This window comes from Equus przewalskii, chromosome 10, assembly GCF_037783145.1.
Source record: "Equus przewalskii isolate Varuska chromosome 10, EquPr2, whole genome shotgun sequence".
Taxonomy (NCBI): Eukaryota; Metazoa; Chordata; class Mammalia; order Perissodactyla; family Equidae; genus Equus; species Equus przewalskii.
Genome location: NC_091840.1, coordinates 52,705,299 through 52,729,816, shown reverse-complemented (window position 1 = coordinate 52,729,816; position 24,518 = coordinate 52,705,299). Strand labels below are relative to the sequence as shown.

At 48.1% G+C, this 24,518-nt stretch overlaps 1 protein-coding gene across 1 annotated transcript in view; it reads left to right on the top strand.

Annotated features, from left to right (window-relative positions):
• The window catches only part of MYH13 (myosin heavy chain 13), a 47,804-nt gene that overhangs the window by 4,891 nt on the left and 18,395 nt on the right, over positions 1–24,518 (top strand). The window contains exons 6-21 of the mRNA XM_070563765.1: positions 153–245; positions 2,102–2,165; positions 2,255–2,353; positions 2,459–2,562; positions 4,954–5,092; positions 8,267–8,385; positions 9,091–9,240; positions 9,359–9,529; positions 10,601–10,910; positions 11,731–11,804; positions 11,900–11,987; positions 16,714–16,831; positions 18,145–18,268; positions 19,329–19,465; positions 21,102–21,357; positions 22,853–23,095. Of these exons, the coding sequence (XP_070419866.1) occupies positions 153–245; positions 2,102–2,165; positions 2,255–2,353; positions 2,459–2,562; positions 4,954–5,092; positions 8,267–8,385; positions 9,091–9,240; positions 9,359–9,529; positions 10,601–10,910; positions 11,731–11,804; positions 11,900–11,987; positions 16,714–16,831; positions 18,145–18,268; positions 19,329–19,465; positions 21,102–21,357; positions 22,853–23,095 (2,289 nt within the window). The remainder of the gene's footprint in view (positions 1–152; positions 246–2,101; positions 2,166–2,254; positions 2,354–2,458; positions 2,563–4,953; positions 5,093–8,266; positions 8,386–9,090; positions 9,241–9,358; positions 9,530–10,600; positions 10,911–11,730; positions 11,805–11,899; positions 11,988–16,713; positions 16,832–18,144; positions 18,269–19,328; positions 19,466–21,101; positions 21,358–22,852; positions 23,096–24,518) is intronic.

The following is a 24,518-nucleotide window of genomic DNA, read 5'->3' as shown; positions in this document are numbered from 1 at the left end:
GAGGGGAGTTGGGCACCTCTGCACTGGCTACCAGGCTGGGCTGGTCCACGTCTCTCCTTGGACCCTGCCCAGAGCACCCACACTTCTGAGTCATCAATGGGCTACTTCAGAAGTCCTAAGTCCTCTCTTTTCCTATTCTTGTGTATTATTAGGGGACCCTGGAGGATCAGATCATCCAGGCCAACCCTTTGCTGGAGGCCTTTGGAAATGCCAAGACCGTGAGGAATGACAACTCATCAAGATTTGTAAGACCCAGTCCAATTTTCAGCCATCCCCAATAATTAAATCTTTTCCTCAAATGTCGCATAAACTAGAATATACCTGGCCTTATTCCACCACCAAGCAATTCAGGTCACTCTACCCAACTGATAGTCTGATATACTTTGAAGAACGTGTTGGCTTGTGCCCGGCAGAGGGAAGACCTAGCTGTCCCTCCCAGCTGGTGAGCATCACCTCAGAGCATCCTGAAATCACAGTGATTCCCTAATGCTAAAATTGATCTCTCTAGGTGGGAACGTTTTAAGATGCCGAAGTCTGTTGAGCAATATCCGTGGGCTTGTTAGCCACAGAAACTTTAGCGTGAATTAAGTTAGTGGATTTGAACTCCTCCGAGTCAGGAGGCATTGGGAGTAGGGAAAACCTGGTGAAAGCAGAAGAGCTCAAAAATCAGGAGTAAGTTGATAGTGAAGATATTGAAGATGTGTTCCATCCTCCAACATTTCACTTTGGATTAGTTCCACCAAAGAGGCATTTACTTCCACACTGGCAAACAAACATTCAGCCCTCTACCTAATTCCACTGGCCAGTAGAGTAAGTACCCTGAGGTCAAGCCATCATTTATGCCTGTAGTTGCAAAAGTGCATCAGAACTTCACATGTCTCAGGAGCTGGTAATTGCAAGCTTGGATTTTATTGTCACCTCTCAAAGATAAATTGGTTACTGATGAGAAAGTAGATACATCCATCGAAGACTGTGGCTCTAAGCTTTGACCTTTCTTTCTTTCCTTTGGTCCCCTACACATTATCCATTTGCACATCTGTCTTTCCAGGTGCACAACTAAACTCTTCCGTGTGGAGGATCTGGATGCATGTTACACAGCAGGGATATGTTACACCTGCTTAGACAAGCTAGTTACTGCACTAACTAGGCACCAGCTTAAAGTGGAAGACAATGCCTTCGGGCACTCCATGTTTTCACTCTCATTGATTTAGTTCATAGGTCTCTCCTCTTGGCCCTGACCTAGAAATCACGGTCATTCTGATTTTTCTGTCCACGTTCCACTCTCCAAACATGTGCAAGTTAAGAATGACTTTTATCATCTTCCATTAAGCAGCTAAAAATCCTGAAGACCAAACACTTAAAATTTACACATACCTCCACTGAGCCTTTCCTAACTCTTTTTAGGCTTCATTTGGAAATATTGAGAATATTATTGAGTACGCACAACATTCCAGATTCTGTGGGTGAACAAGTAAGGCAGCATTTTTTTTTTTTTTTGCCCTTAGGTATGCTCACAGTGTGATAGAGACCAAGTAAGTGAATAATGTAAGAAGGGAGTGTACACACACACACACACATATAAAATTTCATCTCTTGATCCCCAAAAACAGGGGAACCTAGACCCTGAGTGAGTCATTTGGGAGAATGAGAACTAGGTTTGCGTGTAGTAAGTGGTAAGGGAAACTGAGGCAAGAAATCTCAGAAGTAACACCCAGATGCAAAAAAGAAGTCAGAGAGATGGTCCATCCAGGCTATCAATTCAAAGGTGTTATAAAGGTTTTGAGAATCCAAGCACAAGAGAGCAGGATAAAAACCAAGGAGACAGTCTGGAATGAGGCGGTCCCAAGCAGAGATCTGGGCATCTCTTGAGCTGTAGGAACAGAGCCAGGCACTCTGACTACAGCTACGTGAGTCTTGGCTGGCCTAGCTTGGGGACTCTGGGTACCAGGCAAACCAAGAGGACGGAGGTCCTCATGCTTCCGGTATCACTCCTTCCCTGACCCTACACTTCCCGCCCATCTGTGGTAGTACCTAACAGAGGCCAGCCACAGCACCATATAAATAAAATAACTGAGGTGTTTGTCAATCTGCCATTGGATAGGGGAAGTTCATACGGATTCATTTTGGATCGACGGGAAAGCTGGCATCAGCAGACATTGAAACCTGTGAGTCCAAACATTCTATTGGGCATGCTGGTATTCAGCATCAGAGGTATCTCCGGCACCTGAAATCACATGATTTTTTGTTACTTTAGATCTCTTAGAAAAATCCAGAGTGACATTTCAGCTATCCAGTGAGAGAAGTTATCATATATTTTACCAAATCATGTCAAACAAGAAGCCAGAACTAATTGGTAAGTTCTTAGGATGTCATTCTCATCTTCCAAACCAGTCACGTTGGATAAAAGCCCCAGAGTAAGTTGTGCATAAGATGCTAAAGGGATCTTCGTGTCTCTCAGACTTGCTTCTGATCTCAACCAATCCCTTTGACTTCCCCTTCGTGAGCCAAGGAGAGGTCACCGTGGCCAGCATTGATGACAGTGAGGAGCTGTTGGCGACTGATGTAAGCATTTTGTTTATTCATTTATTTATTTTTTATTTAAGCACAGGCATACTGAGTTTATGAACTGTGAGGCACCTTAGTGATCTAATGAGAAAACTAGGATGCAGAGATGCTAAGCAATTAGACCCGATATCTCAGAGAATTAGTACAGATTGCACCCCTCCCCACTCAACTCCGCTGCAGGAGACTCCAAAATAGGAATACAGAAAGTTCTCCAAGGCAGGCCTTCATGCTGTTCTCTAGCATTTTAATTAGAGTCAATTTTTCGTGTATAAGGTTTTTAAAGGTTTTGTTGGAAGTTTTCAGGTTATAAAACCATCTACACAGTTCTTGAAGAAAATTTAGAAAATACAGTAAAATATAAAGCAGAAAAAAAAACAACCCCACTCTGTACAGCTGCTCTGTTCCTCCTGCTACCCACCACCTCGAGCTCACCTCTACACTCACCTCCTCTGCAGGCAGGTCAGGCCTCTGGCCTTTGGCTTTGGGGAGTGTCTGCAGGGTCAGTAATTCTAATAATAATAGTAATAACCAAATGTGCTGAGCACTTGCATATACGAGGAACTGAGAACTGCATTTTCTCAGTTAAGCCTCAAAAAGCCCTCTGGGATAGGTTCACCATTGCCCCCCTTTCACACAGGTGGACGCTGAGTCTTATAAATAATACATAATCTGATGGAAGACACATAGCTTGTAAATGACGGAGTGTTTGAACCCAGCTCTGCCCAACCCCAGAACTTGCATTTTTAACTAAAATACACCATCTCTGCGCAATTAACCTCCACCCCTGCTAGCTCCGCCCTCACAGAAGGGCAAGAGCTTGTAGAAAGGGGTCTTGTCCAACATCCCAGGGACATTGCCCAATCCCTGGCTTCTTGGCCTTCATTTTGTGACATTTCCAGGTGACACTAATTGTTTTAAGGCAAGTAGAAAATTTTCGCCATCAAATAAACTTCGGTTAACTTAAGTCTAGTCGTTACGTATTTTTAACCAGGATTCCCCAGCCTTTCCTAACTGATGAGTACAGAAAGGGCTACTTAATGACCGATGCAGGGCCTCCAGCCCCCAAGAAAGGCCCTCGTACGTAATTCTAAAAGTCACCAAAGGTGTCTCAAGTCCTCACCGTACATGCCCTGCTGTCAGGGGCTGCTCTTGCTCATCTCTGTCGTGGGGTTTTCCTGAGCTATGGCTTATGGCCAGGTAGAGGGGGGTTGCTTCCTTCTCCGAGGACTGTGTTCTCCGAGAGGCTCCCTAGATGGTACTGCTTTCCCCTGGTTCCTTTCAGCATTTAGTGGAAGTTCTTTTTCTCTTAACCTACAGTGACCCCTCTTTGGGACACAGATCTGCATCTGCCAGGGTGGGATATGGATTCAAGGGGGGCCATCAAGGCCTCAGAATCTCCTCCCCTTGGTCAGCTCCTGGCATGGATTCTTCTTCCCCCAAAAGGAGGCACCACGCCAAGAATGCCTCACTTCAATACCATGCTGATACTGACCTACTGGGTCTGTCCCACCAGCTCACCAGACAGGTCTAGAGGTGTTCTAGCCCTACCAATAGACATTGCTTAGGCTCAGGCTGCAAACCCTGCTACCCATCAATATGTATATCCCAGAGGATTTTCTAGTTGAAAGCTTTGTGGTGGAAGATGGAACAAATGATTATAAAACCAAACCAGCACCTGCTGTAGGCTTTGAAGGGACCCAGTGCAAGCTCCAGTCCCAATATTATCACATTCTGCCTGCATGACATGGGGCAGGTGACTTACCCTCTTAGGATATCAGTTCTTCACCTGGAAATTTAGAAAAATCTGTACCCCTATAGGCTTCTTATAGGTATTTAGTGAAATGACATATGGATGGTGCCTAACCCCTTGCCTAGCACATAGCGGGACTCTGCAAAAGTTTACTCCTTTCTCATTTGAAAAATGATGATATTTCCTTCAATAACCTTCACTTCCAGTTCTAATATTCTGTGATGCCATGTTGTCTCAATTCTGAACAACACTGGAATTCCTGGATCACAATGCCAAACTCTCAAGCTATTGGACACAATTTCTCGAATACTATCCATGAGACCTCCTTCTCCCAGTACCCCACAATAGTTCTCAATGCTTCATCTAGAAAACAGCCCCAAATCTATGTACAGTGGGAAAAGATTATAATCACTTCTTATTGGATGGAAGAAAGCGGATTATTCACATTTTCTTCACAGTCTCCACCCACCCACACAAACACGTTAAGGGAATGGTTTTTAACTCCTAACTTACCATACCCCACCTGTCATCCACTTATTTAGGAAAATGCTATACAAGAAGGTGAAGTCTTTACCAGGAAATAGCTGCACTTGGCTCCCTGGGTCCTAGTGTGATGGCTGTCCTTTTTTAATTCCCAGAATGCCATTGACATCCTGGGCTTCAGCTCAGAGGAGAAAGTTGGGATCTACAAGCTCACGGGGGCTGTGATGCATTATGGGAATATGAAGTTCAAGCAGAAGCAGCGTGAGGAACAGGCAGAGCCAGATGGCACAGAAGGTAACCGCATCTGGGAAGGGGACTGGCTTTGACTCTCCAGCTCTGTTCACAAGTGACTGGGCCCTATGACAGAAACTTGTATTCATGTCAAGAGCTGCTCTTCCAAAGTTGTACAAACCGAATTTGGGTTGTCTAAAGCTCATTGTGCATGCACTGGGGAAGTCCATTCACTCAGTTAAGGATTCCTATAGTGGCAAATCCTTGGAATACAGAAAGCACTGTTCTCAAAACTGAATAATCACTCTCCACTCTGCACCTCTCACCATCACAGTTTCCCTGTTATTGTAAGGTGGACATTTATGAGAGGTTATGAGTAAGTGAACCTCACTTTCTCTCTGTGCATATCAATATCAATATCCAGAATACTGTCCTCATCACCCCAGCCTAGGACAAGGCCTTTGGTAAGGTGGCAGCTAGGTGTCTTCCTCCCATCGCTGTCTCTTCCACTCTGACACCTGTTGAACTTGACCCTGAACCAAGGACTGGTGTACAAATACTCTTCCCCATGACTCTCACCTGGATGATCTCACCATCCTGTCACTGTGCTAACATCTGTGCCAATCTTCCTCCATTTTGTATGTTGGATGCCACCATAGCATGGCTTGATAAGCAGTGTGTAGGTCCACACCCAGGATTGGACCCTCTGAACACCTGGTCGCTGAAGAAGAGCACTTGAACCTTACTACTATGCCACTGGGCCAGCCTGATAATCTCTCTTTTTATTAACTCAAAATCAAGTGACTAGTAACCTCATCACGTAAGTGAAGGAGATTATACAGGGAATGTACACCAGGGGGCACAAATCTTGCGTGCCATCTTGAAATCCTGCCTATCACAGTGGTGCATGCTAAGAAACAGGAGAGGAACTCAGTGTTCACAGCAGGAAGCACTTCTGACTGGGGTAATCAAGGAAGGCTTCCTGTGGAAAGGGAGGGACTGACATGGATTTTGAAGGATGGGTGGGATTCTAAAGGTGGGAGAGAGAGTGCAGTCTAGGCAGAAGGAACAGCATGAGCAAGAGGGCAGAGGAAGGAATGCGATGGGGACTGAGGAGCAGAGAGTGGTCCACTTTGACTACAGAAGAGGATACATGTAGTGGATTTGTAAAAGATGAGAATTAAAAAGTGATTATTTTGGCATCAGTTTGGGAAGGCCTTGAGTGCTAAGATAAATGGTTTAGAATGTGTGTAGTAGGCACTGGAAGCCATGGACCCTCCAAGTAGCAGGAGAAGTACGTGTGACAACATGGAATTAATCTGTGAGCAGCCTCACCAAGAGTGTAGAACCTTGGAAAAAATGTATCAGGCTCCTCAGCAAGGGTGGACCGTATTGAAATTTATCGTGGCAGGGTCCCAGGCCCTCTTCCAGCCCTGATAGCTATCTGTTCAGTGTTTAGGAGCAGAGAAAGCCTGGAAAAGGGAAAAGTGGGGGCTGTAATTGGATCTGAGCTCCTCTGCTGATGATACCAATCCAAGCTAACATTTGCTGAGTGCTTGCAATGCACCAGGCCCACTTCACAACCCAATCAGTGGGGTACTGTCACCATCCCCCAGTTTACAAGTCATAAAATTGAGGCATAAAGAAGCAAAACCAGAGCCAGCCCTGATGGCCTAGTGGTTAAAGTTCCATGCTGTCCACTTTGGCTGCCTGAGTTCGCTTCCTGGTCATGGAACCACACCACCTATCTGTCAGTTGCCATGCTGTGGTGGCAGCTCACACAGAAGGACTTACAACTAGGCTATACAACCATGCACTGGGGCTTTGGGAAGGGAAAAAAAAGAGGAAAGATTGGCAACAGATGTTAGCTAAGAGCAAATCCCTTCCTTGCAAAACAAAAGAAAGAAAGAGGGAGGGAGGGAGGGAGGGAGGGAGGAAGGAAGGAAGGAAGGAAGGAAAGTTGAGTAAAAAAAAAGAAGCAGCAAAACCAAAATCTGAACCCAGCGTGGCCGGCCCCGTGGCCAAGTAGTTAAGTTCGCGCACTCCGCTGCAGGCGGCCCAGTGTTTTGTCGATTCAAATCCTGGGCGCGGACATGGCACTGCTCATCAAGCCACGTTGAGGTGGCGTCCCACATGCCACAACTAGAAGGACCCATAACTAAAAATATACAACTATGTACCGGGGGGCTCAAGTCACACTGAGGCGGTGTCCCACATGCCACAACTAGAAGAACCCACAACTAAAAATATACAACTATGTACTGGGGGGCTTTGGGGAGAAAAAGGAAAAAAGTAAAATCTTAAAAAAAAAAATATCTGAACCCAGGCAGTCTGACCCTAGAGCCCAGGCTTTCTGCCACTATCTGAGTCCATAACTCTTAAAAACAGTGGAGATGCCAGCTATTGTGAAGATGAAATGAGCAGGATTTGGTGCCTGTCTGAACAAAGGCATGTCAGGGGTGAGAAGGAAGGATGTAATCATCCCACGATTTCAAGTTTAAGTGACTGGGAGGATAGTGGTGCCATCCGCCTAAAAGGGCAAAGCAGGAACAGGAGAGTTTGAGCAAAGAGTAAAGCATGCATTTGGCCTCTTATTAAGTGCTTAACTGGTGCTGCCCTGGCTTTTCGTTAACTTGTCTCTCCAACCAGCAATACGGTGCTGGTCCCAACCAAGGAAGTGTCTCTGGGGAGCAGTATTTCTCTACCTTCTCAATGAGCTCAATGTAGGGAGCCAGGTCCATCCAAAAGTCGACAGAACTCCCAATGAACTATATGAAATTGCCCATATTCAACTGCCTTTGACCATCTCCAAAAACTGAAGCCGGGGACAAGGTTTTGTACTTTTTTCTCATCTTGCACAAATTAGGAAGGTGCTTAACCTATGTTGTTAATTGTGCAAATGGTGCCTCCTTTACTTATAAACCATTTTGTTATATTATCAGACTCCAATATTACCATATATCTCTATCTTTTTTTAGTGAAATTTAAATATCAGTAGGTCAAGATCAACCTATATTTAAAGATTGCATCTAAAACACAAATTGAAAGTTCTTGAAAACCTGGGACCCTGGACTATGGGATTGAAGCTTCACTGGACAAGTCCAGGCCTGGTGCACATAGGAAAACATAAAAACATCAGAAAGGGTTATTGAAATCACTCTTAGGAGGACCCAGGGCCTGATTGGACACTTTATCAGCTGCTGTTTTTATGTGATGCTGTTTTTCCTCTTCCTTCAGTGGCTGACAAAGCTGGATACTTGATGGGTCTGAATTCTGCAGAAATGCTGAAAGGCCTGTGCTGTCCAAGGGTGAAGGTTGGGAATGAATATGTCACTAAAGGGCAAAATGTCCAGCAGGTAATGGAGATGCTCTGAATCCAATTGGCTCAGGCATTTTGCTATTTTAACCATCATCTTAAAGTTCTTTCAGTTGCAGGTATTAGAAATACACATGAAACTGGCTTCAGGATTAAGGGGGAATTTACTCTTAGACCTCAGGGATAACTCAAGGTATTTGAATTAAGGAGTGTCCACTGGGTGCCATGAGCCCTCTGGAGCCAGGCAGCTTCCCTCCACCTCCTTCTGTGGGGCTCCATGGGCTGTCCTCTCTCTCCTTCTCTGTTGTGTCCTCATTAGGCAGATAAGCTTTCACCATCTTTCCAGCTGTGGCCACCCCGTAGCTCCCATGGTTCCAGCCTCACCCTGAGCCTGAGACCAAGGTCTTTTGATCCCAACTGCAGACTCTCAGGCGAGACCCTCTGTTTAATCCAACTTGGATCAAATGTCCATGTCTGGTTCAGTGAAGTATGGCCATGGGCTAGAGTCACGTGTTATAACCATGGTTGTTAGACAACTATCTCGGTAAATAGGATAATTCCCAGAGAAAGAGGAACATCACGAGTTGGGCAAACACCTCAAGAAATATTTAATATTAGGGTGGACTGTATGAAGTTGCCCATCTCCAACTGCTTTTGACCTTCAAGACATCAATTTCATATGTTTCAACTTAATATAACCATAAAAACACTAATTGGAGGGTTGAGTGACTGATCCTTCTTCAAGGTGACCAACTCTGTGGGCGCCCTGGCCAAAGCCGTCTATGAGAAGATGTTCCTGTGGATGGTCGCCCGCATCAACCAGCAGCTGGACACCAAGCAGCCCAGGCAGTACTTCATAGGGGTCTTGGACATCGCTGGCTTTGAGATCTTTGATGTGAGTTGTTTGGGTAAAGGACTAGTCTAAAACAGCCCTTCCAGTTTGTGTCTGCTTTGCTGAATCCCCACTGGGTTTTCCAAACTCACTCCAACTCTTTGGCATTTGAAACACCCAGTTCAACAGCCTGGAGCAGCTGTGCATCAACTTCACCAACGAGAAACTGCAACAGTTCTTCAACCACCACATGTTCGTGCTGGAGCAGGAGGAGTACAAGAAGGAGGGCATCGAGTGGGAGTTCATCGACTTCGGCATGGACCTGGCTGCCTGCATTGAGCTCATCGAGAAGGTAGAGAAATAAATGCTGGTCCCCCGGGACAGCTCCTCCTTGGTTGGGACCATCACCTCTTTGCTCAAAGTCTTCCCTGCTAACAGACGGTGTCCCTAACCCCACTCTCCCAGCCTGTGAGCCTCCAGGTAGCTGAATCCCCTTGTGCAGAAAGCCTAAGTGTTTGGAAAGCACCCAGCGTCCGTTCAGACACCTAAAGAGGTGCTTATGTGGCTAAGATCCAAGGGCTCAGTTATCCCCAAGAATGTGGATAGGAGACCAGTGGGGACTGTGGCATTTCATGCCTATCTGATTTGTCCAAAGATCCGTGGAGGAAGGACCATGGAGCAGTGGGGTTCTTAGAGGAACGTTACTATGAAAACAGCAGATGACATGAACTTTTGAAAAAAGAATTCTCATAGCATTTTGACCACTGATCCTGTTGGAATGGGTATATCTACTTAAGGCGGCTACTGAGAAAGCCAGACATTATTGTTTAAAGTTTTACTCAGATTACTTTATGGCTGAGTATGTACCTTTACATTTTTTTTTGTAAACCTATTGCTAAAAGTGAGCTACTTGTATAGGCACATAATTTCATTCTATGTTCTTCTTTTTTTTTCTTGAAGATTGGCACCTGAGCTATCTGTTGCCAACCTTCCTCTTTTTTTTTTTCTTCTCCCCAAAGCCCCCCAGTACATAGCTGTATATTCTAGTTGTGGGTCCTTCTGGCTTTGTGTGGATGCCACCTCAGCATGGCCTGATGAGCAGTGCTGGGTCCGCGCCCAGGATCCAAAGCGGTGCAACCCTGGGCTGCCGAAGCTGAGCGCACCAACTTAACCACTTGGCCATGGGGCCAGCCCCCCACATTCTTCTGTTCAACAAATATTAATTAAGCACATACTATATGTCTAACACCGTCCTGTCATCACACCAAGCAGACCGACAGGCTTGTTCTTAGAGTGCTTATATGCCAATGCTCCTAGTAACAGAGGGACTGCACCAAAGAAGTTCCCTTTGGCTCCTGTAGACAGTGGAGTCACTGGGATGTGATATTAAATGCTGAGGCATAGTCTGTTTTCCTCCTTCCAGCCGATGGGCATCTTCTCCATCCTGGAAGAGGAGTGCATGTTCCCCAAGGCCACAGACACCTCCTTCAAGAACAAGCTGTATGACCAGCACCTGGGCAAGTCCAGCAATTTCCAGAAGCCTAAACCCACCAAAGGCAAAGCTGAGGCCCACTTCTCGCTGATCCACTATGCTGGCACCGTGGACTACAACATTGCAGGCTGGCTTGACAAGAACAAGGACCCCCTGAACGAGACCGTGGTCGGGCTGTACCAGAAGTCTTCGCTGAAGCTGCTCTCCTTCCTTTTTTCCAACTATGCTGGTGCAGAAGCAGGTGAATTTTTTTTTTTTCCTGTGGAAAGTTCTGTGTAATTACTCACAACCCAAAGCTGCTCATGAAGAACCAGTAGTCGAACATGAGCTTCAGGTGGAGCTTAATGTATTTGTCTGGCTCTGATCTCCATTTTTCTTTCTCCTCTTCTTGGTCTGCCTTAAGAGACTGAGTTCTATGGAGGTAAACAGGGCTTCTGGGTGGACACGATAGCCAATACCACATTCTTTAATGTTTCGTTTTGTTTTGGTTTTTGCAGAGGAAGATTCGCCCTGAGCTAACATCTATGCCAATCTTCCTCTGTTTTTTAGTATATGGGCCACCAGCACAGCACGGCCACTTGGGTTGTTTCTTTTAGACGAGAAAAAAAACATTTACTTGCAGAATATTCTTGAGAAACTTCAGTTGTGTCATTTCCAGTTACTTCCGCATTAAAAGACAAACAGGGACTCAGAATAAAAGGAAGGAAACTCATGAAAGAAACTGCTGTCATCAAGGGGAATGTCTGATCCTTGCCAACTGTTCAGAAGTCTTTCATGTCTGATTTCCAAAGGACAAGATTCCGCTTTGATACTGAGAGTCTAAGTTATACTCCTAGTTAAATGCCACCCACGTCCCACCTCACCCCATTCCCTCAGCGATAACGATGAACGGTCCCAAAGCTGAGTAGTTTGGAGACATGGTAAAAACAAACAAACAAGCAATGCTCAGCCCTGTTATGTCAAAAGAAAACCAAAACTCCCGTTTCAGGGCCGGGAAGGGTGGTTTAGAAAAACTGTGTCTGGGGCCACATCTGACATACCCTCTGTCTCTCTGTCTCCAGGTGACTCTGGGGGAAGCAAGAAGGGCGGGAAGAAGAAGGGGTCCTCCTTCCAGACCGTGTCGGCTGTGTTCAGGGTTGGTGTTCCCGCTGCTTCCACTTTGGGTGGTTTTTCTGCCCAGTGAGATGGCATTTGCTAAAATAAATGTGCTTGTTCTGGTTTGTGTCCTAGGAAAATTTAAACAAGTTGATGACAAATTTAAGGAGCACTCACCCTCACTTTGTGCGATGTCTGATTCCCAACGAGACGAAGACTCCTGGTGAGTAAGAATCCACCAAAACAGCGCTCCCAGAAACACGCGAAATTCTGTGGGTGTGCGTGCATGGGTGCTCGCTCGTGTGTGTGTGTGCACGTGCATATGTTTCCCTAAGGAAGGGGTTATAATCTTCCTCACTTCTCAAAGTAGCCTAAAAATAGAGTTGCCAGAATTAGCAAATAAAAACACCAGATGCCCTGTTAAATTCGAATTTCAGATAAACAATGAAAAATTTCTTAGTATAAGTATGACTTATGCAATATTAGAGATTTACTTGTACTAAAAAATTGTTCACTGATGATCTGAAATTCAAATGCAACTGGGCATCTTGTATTTTATTTGGCGCCCCTACTATGAAATCATACCCAAAATATTGTATGTACGTGTAGAGGTACCTTGGATCCATAACTTTCATCAGGTTCTTAAAAGGACTCATGGCTCCCTTCCGGCAAAGTGAAGAACCACAACATTTGGCAGATAATCAATCATCTTAGGTATTCCATAATTAAAACAGCATCAGTAATGACTGTTTTCTGAGCCTATACTGTATATCAGTCGCTTTATTATATTATCTCTACCTCTGCAGAGTAAGTGTAATTATCTCCATTTTACAGACGAGAAAATTGAGAATCAGAGCCCACCTGTACAGATAGAGAACGCTGTGCACTACTGTAGCCCTTTAACCACCACCCAGTCCTGATTCACAAATATTCTTAGAATAGTGCTGTGTTTCAGGGTCGTTGTCACAAAGAGAAGAACAAGCTGTCACCCAGAGCTGTGGTTACAAGGTAGCTCACTCAAAGCCGAGTTATTCTGTCCCAAACGTGCGCTTCCGCAGCCCGTGAGTAAGCGTCCTGCCCTGCGATGCTACAGATGAACAGAGGAATCAGGTGGTGGAAGAAACAGCTCCCGCTCCACCTTGCTGCTCATGGGAGCCTGCGCCAAGTACTTTAGCTTTCTGCTCCATGAAACAGGAATTAAAATGGGCATTTTACTCATGCATTCACATGGTTAGTTAGTTATTCACTCATTCGTTTATTTATTTATTTAATGAGCACTTATAAAGTGTTTACTCACTTTGTAAATATTAACTCCTTGAATCTGCCTTGGAGGGTTGCTGCGCGGATTAAGTGAGCGAGTACATGTCAAGCATTTAAAACAGGGCCGAGCACATTGTGAACGCTCAGTAAATGTTGGCTGTCAATTAGAATAATAATTATGATTATTACTCTTAGAATAATAATTATGAGAATAATATTATGTATAATGATAATAATGAGTGTGACAATAAGAATATTGTGGGAATTACTATTATTGTTACTGAAAACCAGAAACTTTAATTCCCCAAACAACCTGTCCTCTGTTTCATGGAGTTCCTCTCCTGTGGAACACAGGTTCTAAAGTCTGAGTTCCAGGCAAAATCAGCTGCACGAACTTGGCCCGCCTTGTCTCGGTCAGGCTGCCTCGCTCCCAGGGAGGCCGGCACAGCCAGCTTCTCCTCTAGTCTTGGAACAGAGCTGTTTCTTCAGTTAAGCATCAAACACAATTGTTGCCTTGTATGTAGATGTTTTGTCATAAAGAAAATTGGTTTCCGTTATTGCTGTTGCTGTTGGGCCCATATTTGCACAAATCAGATGTGCGTGTGGCAGGACTCTTCTGTGAAGCACCAGCAGGAAGGTGTCAGGTGACAGGAGGATGGACTGAACCTCTGTGGGGTCAAACTGTGCCTCTGGGAAACCCGTGGTTTTGTTAATCCACTGGATTACTTTTTCTTTTGAAGTCAGTTTCTTTTGGAAGATCAATTTCCGTGAAACCTCTGTCCCTTCTCCTGAGTTTTGCCTCTCCTTTACTCTGGCACCTGTCTATTTTCCTTCCCATCTCTGGGAACAGACTAACGCACTGATGCGGGAGCCTGGGTGACACCTTAGAAAGCAGCTGAGTGGCCCCTTCATCTTCCAGAACAGGAATGGAGACTTTGAGACTTCCATGCCTCCCAGGGCTCCCAGAACCGGCTGGAATCACGGTCCTGGATCAAAGTGCAAGCTGCTTTCCCCACCCGCAGGCTCGTTTGCGCACTGTGGCTGTCCTCCCGCTGTCCTCCAGGGCTTCGCTGCACAGGTTCTCTTCTTGCCAAACGGAGCAGGAGCCCCTCGGAACAGGCTCCAGCCTCCATTCCTCTTACCCTCCGCTGTGGCGAACCTGAGTCCTGCTAAACGCCTGCTGTTGACTGGCCAGCGGTTGACTGACTGCTGTTCTCAACTGTAGGTTTTATTATTATTCAGGTATGAGGAGGCCAACAGATCAGGAGACGACTGCCACTGGAAAGATAGTTACTCACAGTGTCCAAGAAGAAGGGGCATGCCACACAGGCAGGGCCACGTGGGGAGGCACCAGGGCTAGTCAGGAGGCACAGGGAGCAAGGAGAAAGCATGGGCAAGGCCTGTATTGTGGTTTCTATGGAAGGAATGGGCGAGCAGGGTGAGCAGGTTTACGATTGACTGGTGTGAATAATTTCAGCAGGCTCCAGGGTGCACAGCCTGTCCCCAGTGGTCTGGTGCTTGGCCTGGGGTGATTAGGGCATGGGGAGACGGGCCCTGAGTGTGAGGGCCCAATACACAGGATGGCTGGGGGACATGGGCTTTGGATTGGGTGGTCTACATATGAAAGGCATGCTTGCAGGGGAGTAGTGTGGTATCTCTAGGGATTGGCTAGCTCTGGGAAGGGCAGTCTCTCCTGGATTAGCAAGGCCCAGCATGTCAAAGCATCATAAAATACCAAAAACGTGATTAATACAACTGCTGAGATGGCCAGAGAAAGGAGGGGGAGGGAAATGACAGCTGAGGGAAAGAATAAAGAGAAGAGTCCTTCAGGGACTGTGACGTGAGAAGATGAGGCTCAGGGAAATTTCTAGAAGTTTTGCTGGTTGGTGCAATGGCAAAAGGAGGATTCTTTTCATGGACCTTCCAGACCCTGTCTCAGCCTAGGTTGGGAAGGACAGAGCTGAGCCCCAAGAGAACTCAACCAGAGTTCTGAGCCTGACAAGCAGGAGGGGCCCTGAGAGGGGAGGGAGTCCAATATCTGCAATGCTACCAACCTGCAAGACACTCGACCTCTCGAGGCTCAGTGCCCCTCAGAGTCCTTCCTTCTTGTAGGATGCCTTTGTGGGAATTAGAAAAAGTCTCCCCTCTGAGTGGACGCAGCCCCAACACGATGCCCAGCTTGGCAAGCAGAGCGGCAGCTCTCGTCTCCCCAGCGTAAAATGATAGTCTTTGAGTTTTCTTCTGTCTCTCGAAGGATCGATTGTCCTCTGCTTATGCCTTTTCTCCCTGCTCTGGCTCTTGTGGAGATGGAGGCCTCCACCACGTCTTAACCATGCCTGTTGGTACCAAACAAAGAACAGCAATAGCAGGAGTCTCTTGTGCCCCGACTGTGTGTCAGGGGCTATTTGAAGCTTTTTCCTCATGTTAACTCAATCCTCACAACGGCCTTATGAAGCAGATACTCTCATTATCCTTATGTTATAAATGAAGAAACTGAGGCATAGAAAGTCCAAGTTCACGCAGCTAGTAAACAGCACAGCTGGGATCTGAACCCCTTGGAATCCTCCTCCAAGAAGTAACGGGAGCTGGACTAGATGATTTCTAAGGTTCTCTCACATCAGAGATTCTCTGAATTTTTGATATATTTTCTCCTTGGTCTTAACCACTTTTTCCTCAAGAGAATCACTGTCCACTGGAACTTCCAAGAATGATGGAAATGTTCTATATCTGTGCTGTCCAGTATGGTAGCCACTATTACATGAAATGTGGCTGGTGCAACTAAAAACACAAGATTTTCATTTTGATAAATTGAAATTTAAATAACCACATGTGGCCAAAAACTACTGGATCAGAAAATGCAGCTCTAGCAGAATCTTGAAAATTGTATAAACGTATCATGGTCTTTCCTCACAACAACTAGGGAAATGGGAGCATTCTGTAAGTTTCCAGAAAACGAAGTCAAAGCCAGCTTTAGCCCCACCTCTCCCTGACAACTTAGGGAACCCACAATGAGAACCCATTCTGTAGCCATAGTACCTTTCCTCAGACCCCTCACACAGCCCCAAGACAGAATTTTCTTGATCTCTGTTTGACTTATGCCTGACCCAGGCTGGTTACCAAGAGTGGCCATGTCACCGCCCCCATGGGGGCTTGTTCCTCTAGCTCGTCTTTTTCCACTCCAGCTTCAGTGATCTCCCCCTTGCTTCCCAGAGCAGATGTTCGACAGTCGGCAGGTGACTGCCCTGCATTCGACTTCCTCCCTCCCTCCCCCAGCCCTCCATCTTTTCTCCTCTTTCCCTTCTCCCACTAAAGGCACAGCCTGAGATTGTACCTCCCTTTCCCTGAGCAGAGGCAGAAGGGCATCTCAGCTTATCTAATGGGAAGCCCGAGGGGCACTCCATACTCATTCTGCCCTCTTTGGAGCCTAGCTACAAAGTTAGGGGCCATGAACAGTAAAGATCAATATTTTGGCTTTCATTCCCATGGTTCATGGGGTGTTAGAGCGCCCCCAAGAGGTTGGGATTATTTCTTCTGTGAGACTATAGCAGGCTCTGGCCACTCCCAACCCTAGAGCTGGCACTAACCCTTTCTACTCAAGTCTGGGTGTGTTGGAGCGTCTCATGGTGCCCAGATCATCAAAGGAAACCATGAAAAAGCCACCGACACATCCCGGGACACTCTCTCCCCAGGCGTGATGGACCACCACTTGGTCCTGCACCAGCTGCGCTGTAACGGGGTCCTTGAGGGCATCCGGATTTGCAGGAAAGGGTTCCCCAGCCGGATCCTCTACGCTGACTTCAAACAGCGGTAGGTCGCCTCGCCTCTGCGTCTCTCCTTTTGACGCCTCCTCTTCCGTCCCCCAAAGGCGCTCCTTGGGCTGGGCTTTGGTGAGCTCACAAGCCTCCCAGGGTTTCCATGGGCTTCATCTTCTGCTGGAGGAGTGATCCCATGTCCAGAGTGAGTGCTGGGCCAGCCCAAAGTGGCTCCAAATTCAGAGCCCAGACCACTCTGGTCTGACTGCGACTCTAGGTCAGGGTTTCTCAACCTCCGCACCACGGGCATTTGGGGCTGGATAGCCCTTTATTGTGGGGCTGCCCTGTGCATTGTAGCATTTTACCAGCATCCTTGGCCTCTACCCTGGCTGGTACCAAACCACACCTCCCTGAAAAGCTGTGCCAATCAAAAATGTCTCCAGATTTTGCCAAATGTCCCCTGGGGGGAACAAATCACCCCCGTTGAGACGCACTGCTCTAGACCAACTCTCTCCTCCCAGCTGCCACCTGGGCCCGCAAGCCCAGGCCGTGTCCAGAGTGGAGGAGGGGAGAGGACCCTCCAGAGCTGGGAGGACCGGAGGTCTGCAGGTCACAGCTGGTTTCAAGGCTCTGTTGCATCAGATTAGAACCATTTTCTCTGACAGCAAAATTCCATCCATGTGGTCAGCTGAGCTCCCTTCTGTTATGTTTCTCTCCCTCCTGCCCCATCTTGCTTGTCTAGAATCAATCCCTAGATTCCCCTTCTACCAGATTAGCTGCACAATATTCCATTTTCCTCTTAAGCCTGGAGCAGAAGGTTCTAGAAGGCCTGGTCTCAGGTATGGGGCCTTTCTCAGGGATTGAATCCAAGCAGGAAATTTAATCCCTTAACTGAAACCACCACCCTACCCAGCCCTGCCAAGCTGTGAGGAGGATCTGAGTAGATGGGAGGCCTGGCCCCGCCTCTCAGTGCAGGGCTTCAGTGAGAGTGAGGCGTCTCTTCTGCTTCCTGTGTGCCCGCCCAACTGTTGGCAGACTCTTGTCACTAAGCCACAGTGGCTTTCTGAGTCTGTCTTCCCTCAGTCTCATGGTTCCCATCCCAAGTACGATCTACACCACCTGCTCCTGTGCAAGCCTCACCCATGGGAAGGGGGAGGGCATGGCCTGGACCAGGTCATCACAGAATGACTGGGCTCTGAGGACCCTGCGCCCGAGGGAGAGGAGCACGTGCAGCCCTCAGGAAAAAGCACGGGGAGCGGGATCCCGGCTCTGCCCAGGGCTGTGCGGTCAGAGGCCCTGCTCCCCGCATGCCGCTCACACCCAGCTGCCAGCAGGCCCTTGAACTGCGCCACCGTGCTCGCTCCTCAGGTACCGGATCCTCAATGCCAGTGCCATCCCAGAAGGGCAGTTTATTGATAGCAAAAATGCTTCTGAGAAGCTTCTGAACTCCATCGACGTGGACCGGGAGCAGTACAGGTTTGGCCACACCAAGGTGAGAACAGGTGAAGCTGGGACACCCCCACCCCTGTCACACACAGCCCTGGGCTACCGGCTAGCTGATCAGAGGAAAGGGTCTCCCCCTTTCCCCGTCTGGTCAACCTGATGACCCGTTGCTCAGGAGCCCAGGTGAAGGGAGCCTTGCGTCTAAGTACAGACGGCTCCATTTCCATGTTGGTTTTTAAGAGTCTAGAGCCTTAATTGGAAGCCCAAGCCCCATCAGCCGTGGAAGAAAGCACTGGGGAGCTCGCTTGTCCCGGAGGGAGCAGAGGAAAGGCCCTCTCAAAGGGGATGAGAGAGCCAAGGGAGAAGAGAACACAGAAAGAGTTCCAGGACAGTGAGGATGTGAGAAGAATAAATATAACCGAAAAATGGCTCCCGTTTGTTGAGCACATGTGCATCGAGCCCTGTGACATGCCGTCTGCACACCTTCCATTGAATCCTCCCAATAACCTCATGGTGATAAGGGTGGTACTGACCTCAGGGGGTCATTGGGAGGGCAGGGGAAGTGGAGGCTCCCAGAGGACAAGAAACTTGCTCCAGGTGACATGGATAATGAGTTGGCAAAGGCCAGCTTCAGATCCTGGCCCAACTCCAAGACTCTCCATCCCAGAAAGGGCCAGGCTTGGGGGGAGCATCCATTGTCACCAGGGAAAAGCCTGCTGCCCCCAAGGCTCCCTGTTTCCTCGGAACATCACAGGGACCGAGGAAGCTCTGCCGGCATGGGCAGTGGGTGAACGGGCCTGAGGTGGGACCAGCCTCCTCAGCTGGGCAGAGCGAGGACCACGAGGAGGTTTGCTGTATGTGAGCTCTGCCACAATCGTCCATGTGGGTGCTGGGACCTGGAACATACTTTGGAACAGGACACAGGAAGGGCCACTGCAGAGACCAGAGCTGCCAAGAAGCAAGTCCTGGGAGGCAGATGGCTGCCTGTCCTGACCCAGGGCTCTGGAAGCCCAGGGTTGGGGTTGGGCGGAAACAGATCCCCATAAGAGCCCAGTTTGAATGCCTGCTGAGGACAAAGCAGGACTCGACTCCTCTCTCCTTTAATGCAGGTGTTCTTCAAAGCTGGGCTCCTGGGACTTCTGGAGGAGATGCGAGATGAGAAGCTGGTGACCCTGATGACACGCACGCAGGCCCTGTGCCGGGGGTACCTGATGCGGGTGGAGTTCAAGAAGATGATAGAGAGGAGGTGATGCAGAGCCTCCCCCACCTTCCCCTGCCCTCGCTACAGGGCTGATGATCGCTCCCTGCTTTAGTTTTGGGATATTAATTTACTCGTTCGTTCATTGAACCAACCTTCACTGAGCAGTAAGTTCTGTGCTTGGGATTCTTCTTGGGACTGGGCATGCAGAAATGAACCCTGCCCGCCAGGAGCCCACAGTGAGCAGGAAGCAGACATGTGTGCGGCCAATTTTAACACCTGTGACAAGCACAATGTCAGAGTCATATTCAGGGCAATGGGGACTGACAAGAACAAGCCCCCAGTCTGGTTGGGTGTTGGCGTTGGCATGAAGGGGTCAGCAAAAAGAAAGAACTTTCTGGAGGAAGCTTTGCGTAACCTGAGAAAGGTGGCCTGGGAGGGAGACCGACAAGCAAGTCACTGTGCTGGGAGCATGGGGCAGGAGGCAGGCTCCCTGGAGATCCCCATGCACCACGTTAATGAGCCCAGATGGGATCATCTGGTTGCGGGGAGCTGTGGGAGGCATGTGAGGAGACAAGTGAGAGGATCGAGTTTGAAGCTCAGAGAAATCACTCTGGCAGCTCTGAGAAGAGTGGACCCAAGGGGACAGGAGAGGCCAAGACCAGGCAGTGACAGAAGTCTGAGTAAAAGATGACAAGAACCTGAATTAAGAAATAGTTGATGGGTGAGAGAGGAGGGGATGGATTGAAGGACTATTGGAGAGTCTTATTCCCTCAACAAGTCAAAAGAAGCAATAGCAACATGGATGGCTGGTTATGTGTGGGAATTTCAGGGAGAGGGGAATTTGGGTGGAAGCCCATTCCCCCTGATTCCCTGATACCCTGCGTAGCTCTAGCATTGTTCTTGCCATGATGGGCCGCCATTATGTATTAGTCAAGAATATCTCCCAGGCATCTAGCTCAGTGATGCAGATAGAAGCCAGCAAGGAAATGAAAGAAATCCCAAAGAAGGTGCCAGTTTAAGAGAAAGGGAAGCAAGAGTTCAGGTACAGGCTCAGGTACACATGAGCTTTGTGTTGTGAAGCTGTGGAGGAGGAAGAGTAGGAGATAGCGTGGGTGTCGCTGGGATGTAGGCAACAGTGGAAATTAGGAAAATAGATCAATTCCACGAGGGCTGGAGTCTGGGAGATGAGCAGCAGAGTGAAGACAGGTCCTGGGTGCACACCAGCACTCAAGCAGAAAGAGGGAATCCGTGCGGCCAAATGCTGTGAAACAGGAAAGCTGCTTCATCTTGGAATGAAAGGCAGAAGGGAGACTCAAAAAGGTGAGAGTTAACAACTCAAGTGTGAGAGAAAGACCCCAAAAGCTAGGAATGAAAGATGCTCGTGGCATTAGTAATTAGGAGGCCCTGATACGTGTAGGCACAGTGTTCTTAATAGAGTGGTGGAGGTGGAAGCTGGTGGATGGAGATCCACACATGGCCCCATGCTCTCTCTCGCCTCCCAACCTTTGCACGTGCTGTTTCCTCTGCCCTCACCTGCAGAACTTCTCTGCGGATCTGCAGAGCTCACTGGATCTCCTTCCCACCCACCCAGGAGGAGGAAGGTCCTGGGGCCCACGGGGGCGAGTGGGGGTGGAGACTAGACCCTGCTGTGGTTCATTAATCCCAATCCTGCCATGTACAGGGACTCCATCTTCTGCATCCAGTACAACATCCGCTCTTTTATGAACGTCAAGCACTGGCCCTGGATGAACCTCTTCTTCAAAATCAAGCCCCTGCTGAAGAGCGCAGAGGCTGAGAGGGAGATGGCTACCATGAAGGAAGACTTCGAGAGGGCCAAGGAGGAGCTGGCCAGATCTGAGGCTCGCCGGAAGGAGCTGGAGGAGAAAATGGTGACCCTGCTGCAGGAAAAGAATGACCTCCAGCTGCAGGTCCAGTCTGTAAGTTCCTTCCTTCTTCCTGAGAACAGAAAAGGATGAGCAACCTTGAGGCCCCATCAGGGGTCTTTTCAAGAGACAGTGGTGCCACCCAGTGGGCGGACAAAGTATTGCAGCCCCACCCTGCCGAGAAAGGGGGGCCTGGCCCTGGCTTTGCCCAGGCAGATCCTGCTGGAAAATAGATCTGCAAAGTGAGTTTCTACTCGCCCTGATTTCTCCCTGTCTTCAACAGTGGGTTGGACATATTTAGCTGTGGGTATGAGGGGTATGTTTCTGGCATCAAAATAAAAAGCTGTCAGGAGTGCCCCAGGTCTTTAAAAAATCTTATAAATAAAAATAAATCACTAAAGTTAAATAATTCAGTTCAAAGCATAAAGAGTAATTTTCTATACATGATTTTCAATAATATGATCTTACTCAAAAAATACTTTGAAGCTACACACTTTTATCGAGGAAATAGCGGAAGTGAAGCCACATACACGGTACATAATATACACAGTACATAATATATGCAGTTCATATACACGGTACTGGCCGTGTGATCATCTCATTTCACGGAGTTAAGGCATTTATCTTGTGCCTTACATAGAAAGCATTTTCTCTTCCCCGTTCGCTTTCCGGACAGTATAATGTGGTTGTTAGGAGCACTTAGCCCAAGCACAGTGGACCGGAGAACAGGTTCCGGAACCAGATCTCTGGGTTTACATCCTCGATCCTCCATTTGACAGCTGTGTGACCTCGAGCAAGTTGCTTATCCTCTTGTGCCTCAGTCTTCTCATCTGTAAAACAGGCACAGTAATGGTACCCACCCCATAGGGCTGCCGGGAGTAGGGGATGAGTCCGTGGGTGTGAAATGCCCAGCACACAGTGCAGGCTGAGTAGACACAGGCTCTCATTCCCTTTTCATCCAAAACTTTGAGATGTGTGTCCAGTTCTTACAGTGCCCTTGTGTGAGAAGATGTCGCCCAGTGAAGTTTAAGAAGTCTCCTTGGCCTGTCCCAGCGACTCATTAGAGTCTTCTGGCACATGGATTTGTTTATTTACTTATTCTTGTCTATTTTGAATTTTCTGTTCTGTGGCTCAGGGAGGCCGGGCTAAGGAGAGGTGGGCAGCACTTTCCTAGAGAAAGTCAAGAGGTAGCAATGTTTTGGAAATATTGTGATAACATAGAGTAGATGACTCATTTTTCGACTGGGGGTGGTAGGAAGCATGAGACGGCCAGGGTTCAAATTTGGCAAATTTGCAGAGGCGTCACGAACTTCGTGAATGCCTTGGCTTGAAGTTACTTTAGATGAATTTTTACTAAGTGGATGATGTCCTTAGTGGTTAAAAAAATATATATGGATGATATGTAAGTGTGTGTGTGTGCATATATGTGCACATGAGTGTGTGTGTGCATTCCTTGGCTTAGGTCTAGTTAATGGACTTTTGGCGGCCAAGCCCTTGCCTTCTAGGCTGCGTCAAGAGGCCAAGCAAAACAGTGATCTGGTTCTTTCAGGAAACAGAAAACCTGATGGACGCCGAGGAGCGGTGCGAGGGGCTCATCAAAAGCAAGATTCAGCTGGAAGCCAAGGTCAAGGAGCTGAGCGAGAGGCTGGAAGAGGAGGAAGAGGCGAATTCTGAGCTGGTCGCCAAGAAGAGGAACCTGGAAGATAAATGTTCCTCTCTCAAGAGAGACATTGACGACCTGGAGCTGACCCTGACGAAAGTGGAAAAGGAGAAGCACGCCACAGAGAACAAGGTGGGCACACCCCCGGGATCCCCACAGTCTCCAGACTGACCCTGACTCCCACTCCGTAGGGAGGAGCCAGGCGGAGCAGGAGCCCCGCTAACCCAGCCTGGCCTGGAAGTGAGAGGCGGGAGCGAGTCGACAGGTGGTCAGGTCCCAAGGTCTGTCCTCGGCCTCATTATGCACCCTGCAGGCTCCGTTCCTCCCTCCTTCTGCCTGCCTGGATGTGCCACAAACTCCCAGCCCCAACCTCTCAGCCTGCCAGCCTCCACAAAGCAAGAGATCCTTGAGAAGGATGGCGTCCACTTCATCTTTGTTTCTCACAGCCCTGGGCACACGAAGAGCAAACCAAAATGCCTCCAAGGGCCAGGCAGATAAGGAGGGAGGCCAGTGGTGGAGGAGGCAGAAGGGTGACAATGGCAAAGATTGGAGGAGGGGGGTACAGGGACCCTCGTGCCTTATTAGTAGAGTATAAACTGATGCAGCCTTTGGGGAAGGCGTCCGGAAATACTTAGTCAAATTAAGAATCCACATATGCTTCAACCCAGTGTTTCTGCTCCTGGGTGAATAGACCAGGGAATTCTGCTGGTCCATAAGGGGACATGGACGAGGATGTTTGTGGCAGCGTTGCTTGTGGTGGGGAGAGCTGGAGGCAGTATCAGGGTCTGCACTGGGGAATGGAGAGGTGAGATGTGGAGGATGCACACCAGAGACTTCCACACAGCCATCAGGAGCAACAGGCTCGTGCCCACAGGCCGACAAAACGAATGTAAAAGACCCAGTGCTGAGTTGGGGGGAAAATAAGAAAATGAAATATGCAGCACGATACCATCTATGTAGACTAAAATTACATGCACGCAAAATAGTGAACATTATAGAAAAATAAATGAAAAGCACAATACATGATTCATATCATGATGGTTACCAATGAGGTGGAGTCAGGGATGAGGTTGGCCAGGTGTGAGATGACTCAGAGTCAGTGTCGAATAGACAACTGGGAGTAGTGGAAAGACACGATAGGGAGGGGTGCAGACTGTGGCAAACTAGAGAGCACTTGCCCTGTCCACAAGTGACAACTATGACTAGCTCCTGGCACTGTTAGCAGGTGGGAATGGCAATCCAGCATTGCCAGAGCTTCCAACTTTCTGTAGGAAGCCAGAAATCCAGATTTTATGTGAAATCTCATTTTCTTCAGTGTTGATGACTTATTTAAAAGTTGTAAAGCACTCTGTGGACTAAAGAAAAGATGTCTGTGGCCAGATTCAGCCTGTGGATCGAGAGTTAGCCGTCTCTGATCTGGAAGAGTGTTGCACATGGAAACAAGTTCGAGCTCCGTGTCTGGTGCCTTGTCCTGCTTCCTGACAACACGGGACACCCATTCTGGATATTCTTGCGTATCTCCTCGTGCCTCTCCTCCCCATTCCTGCCTCCTTCT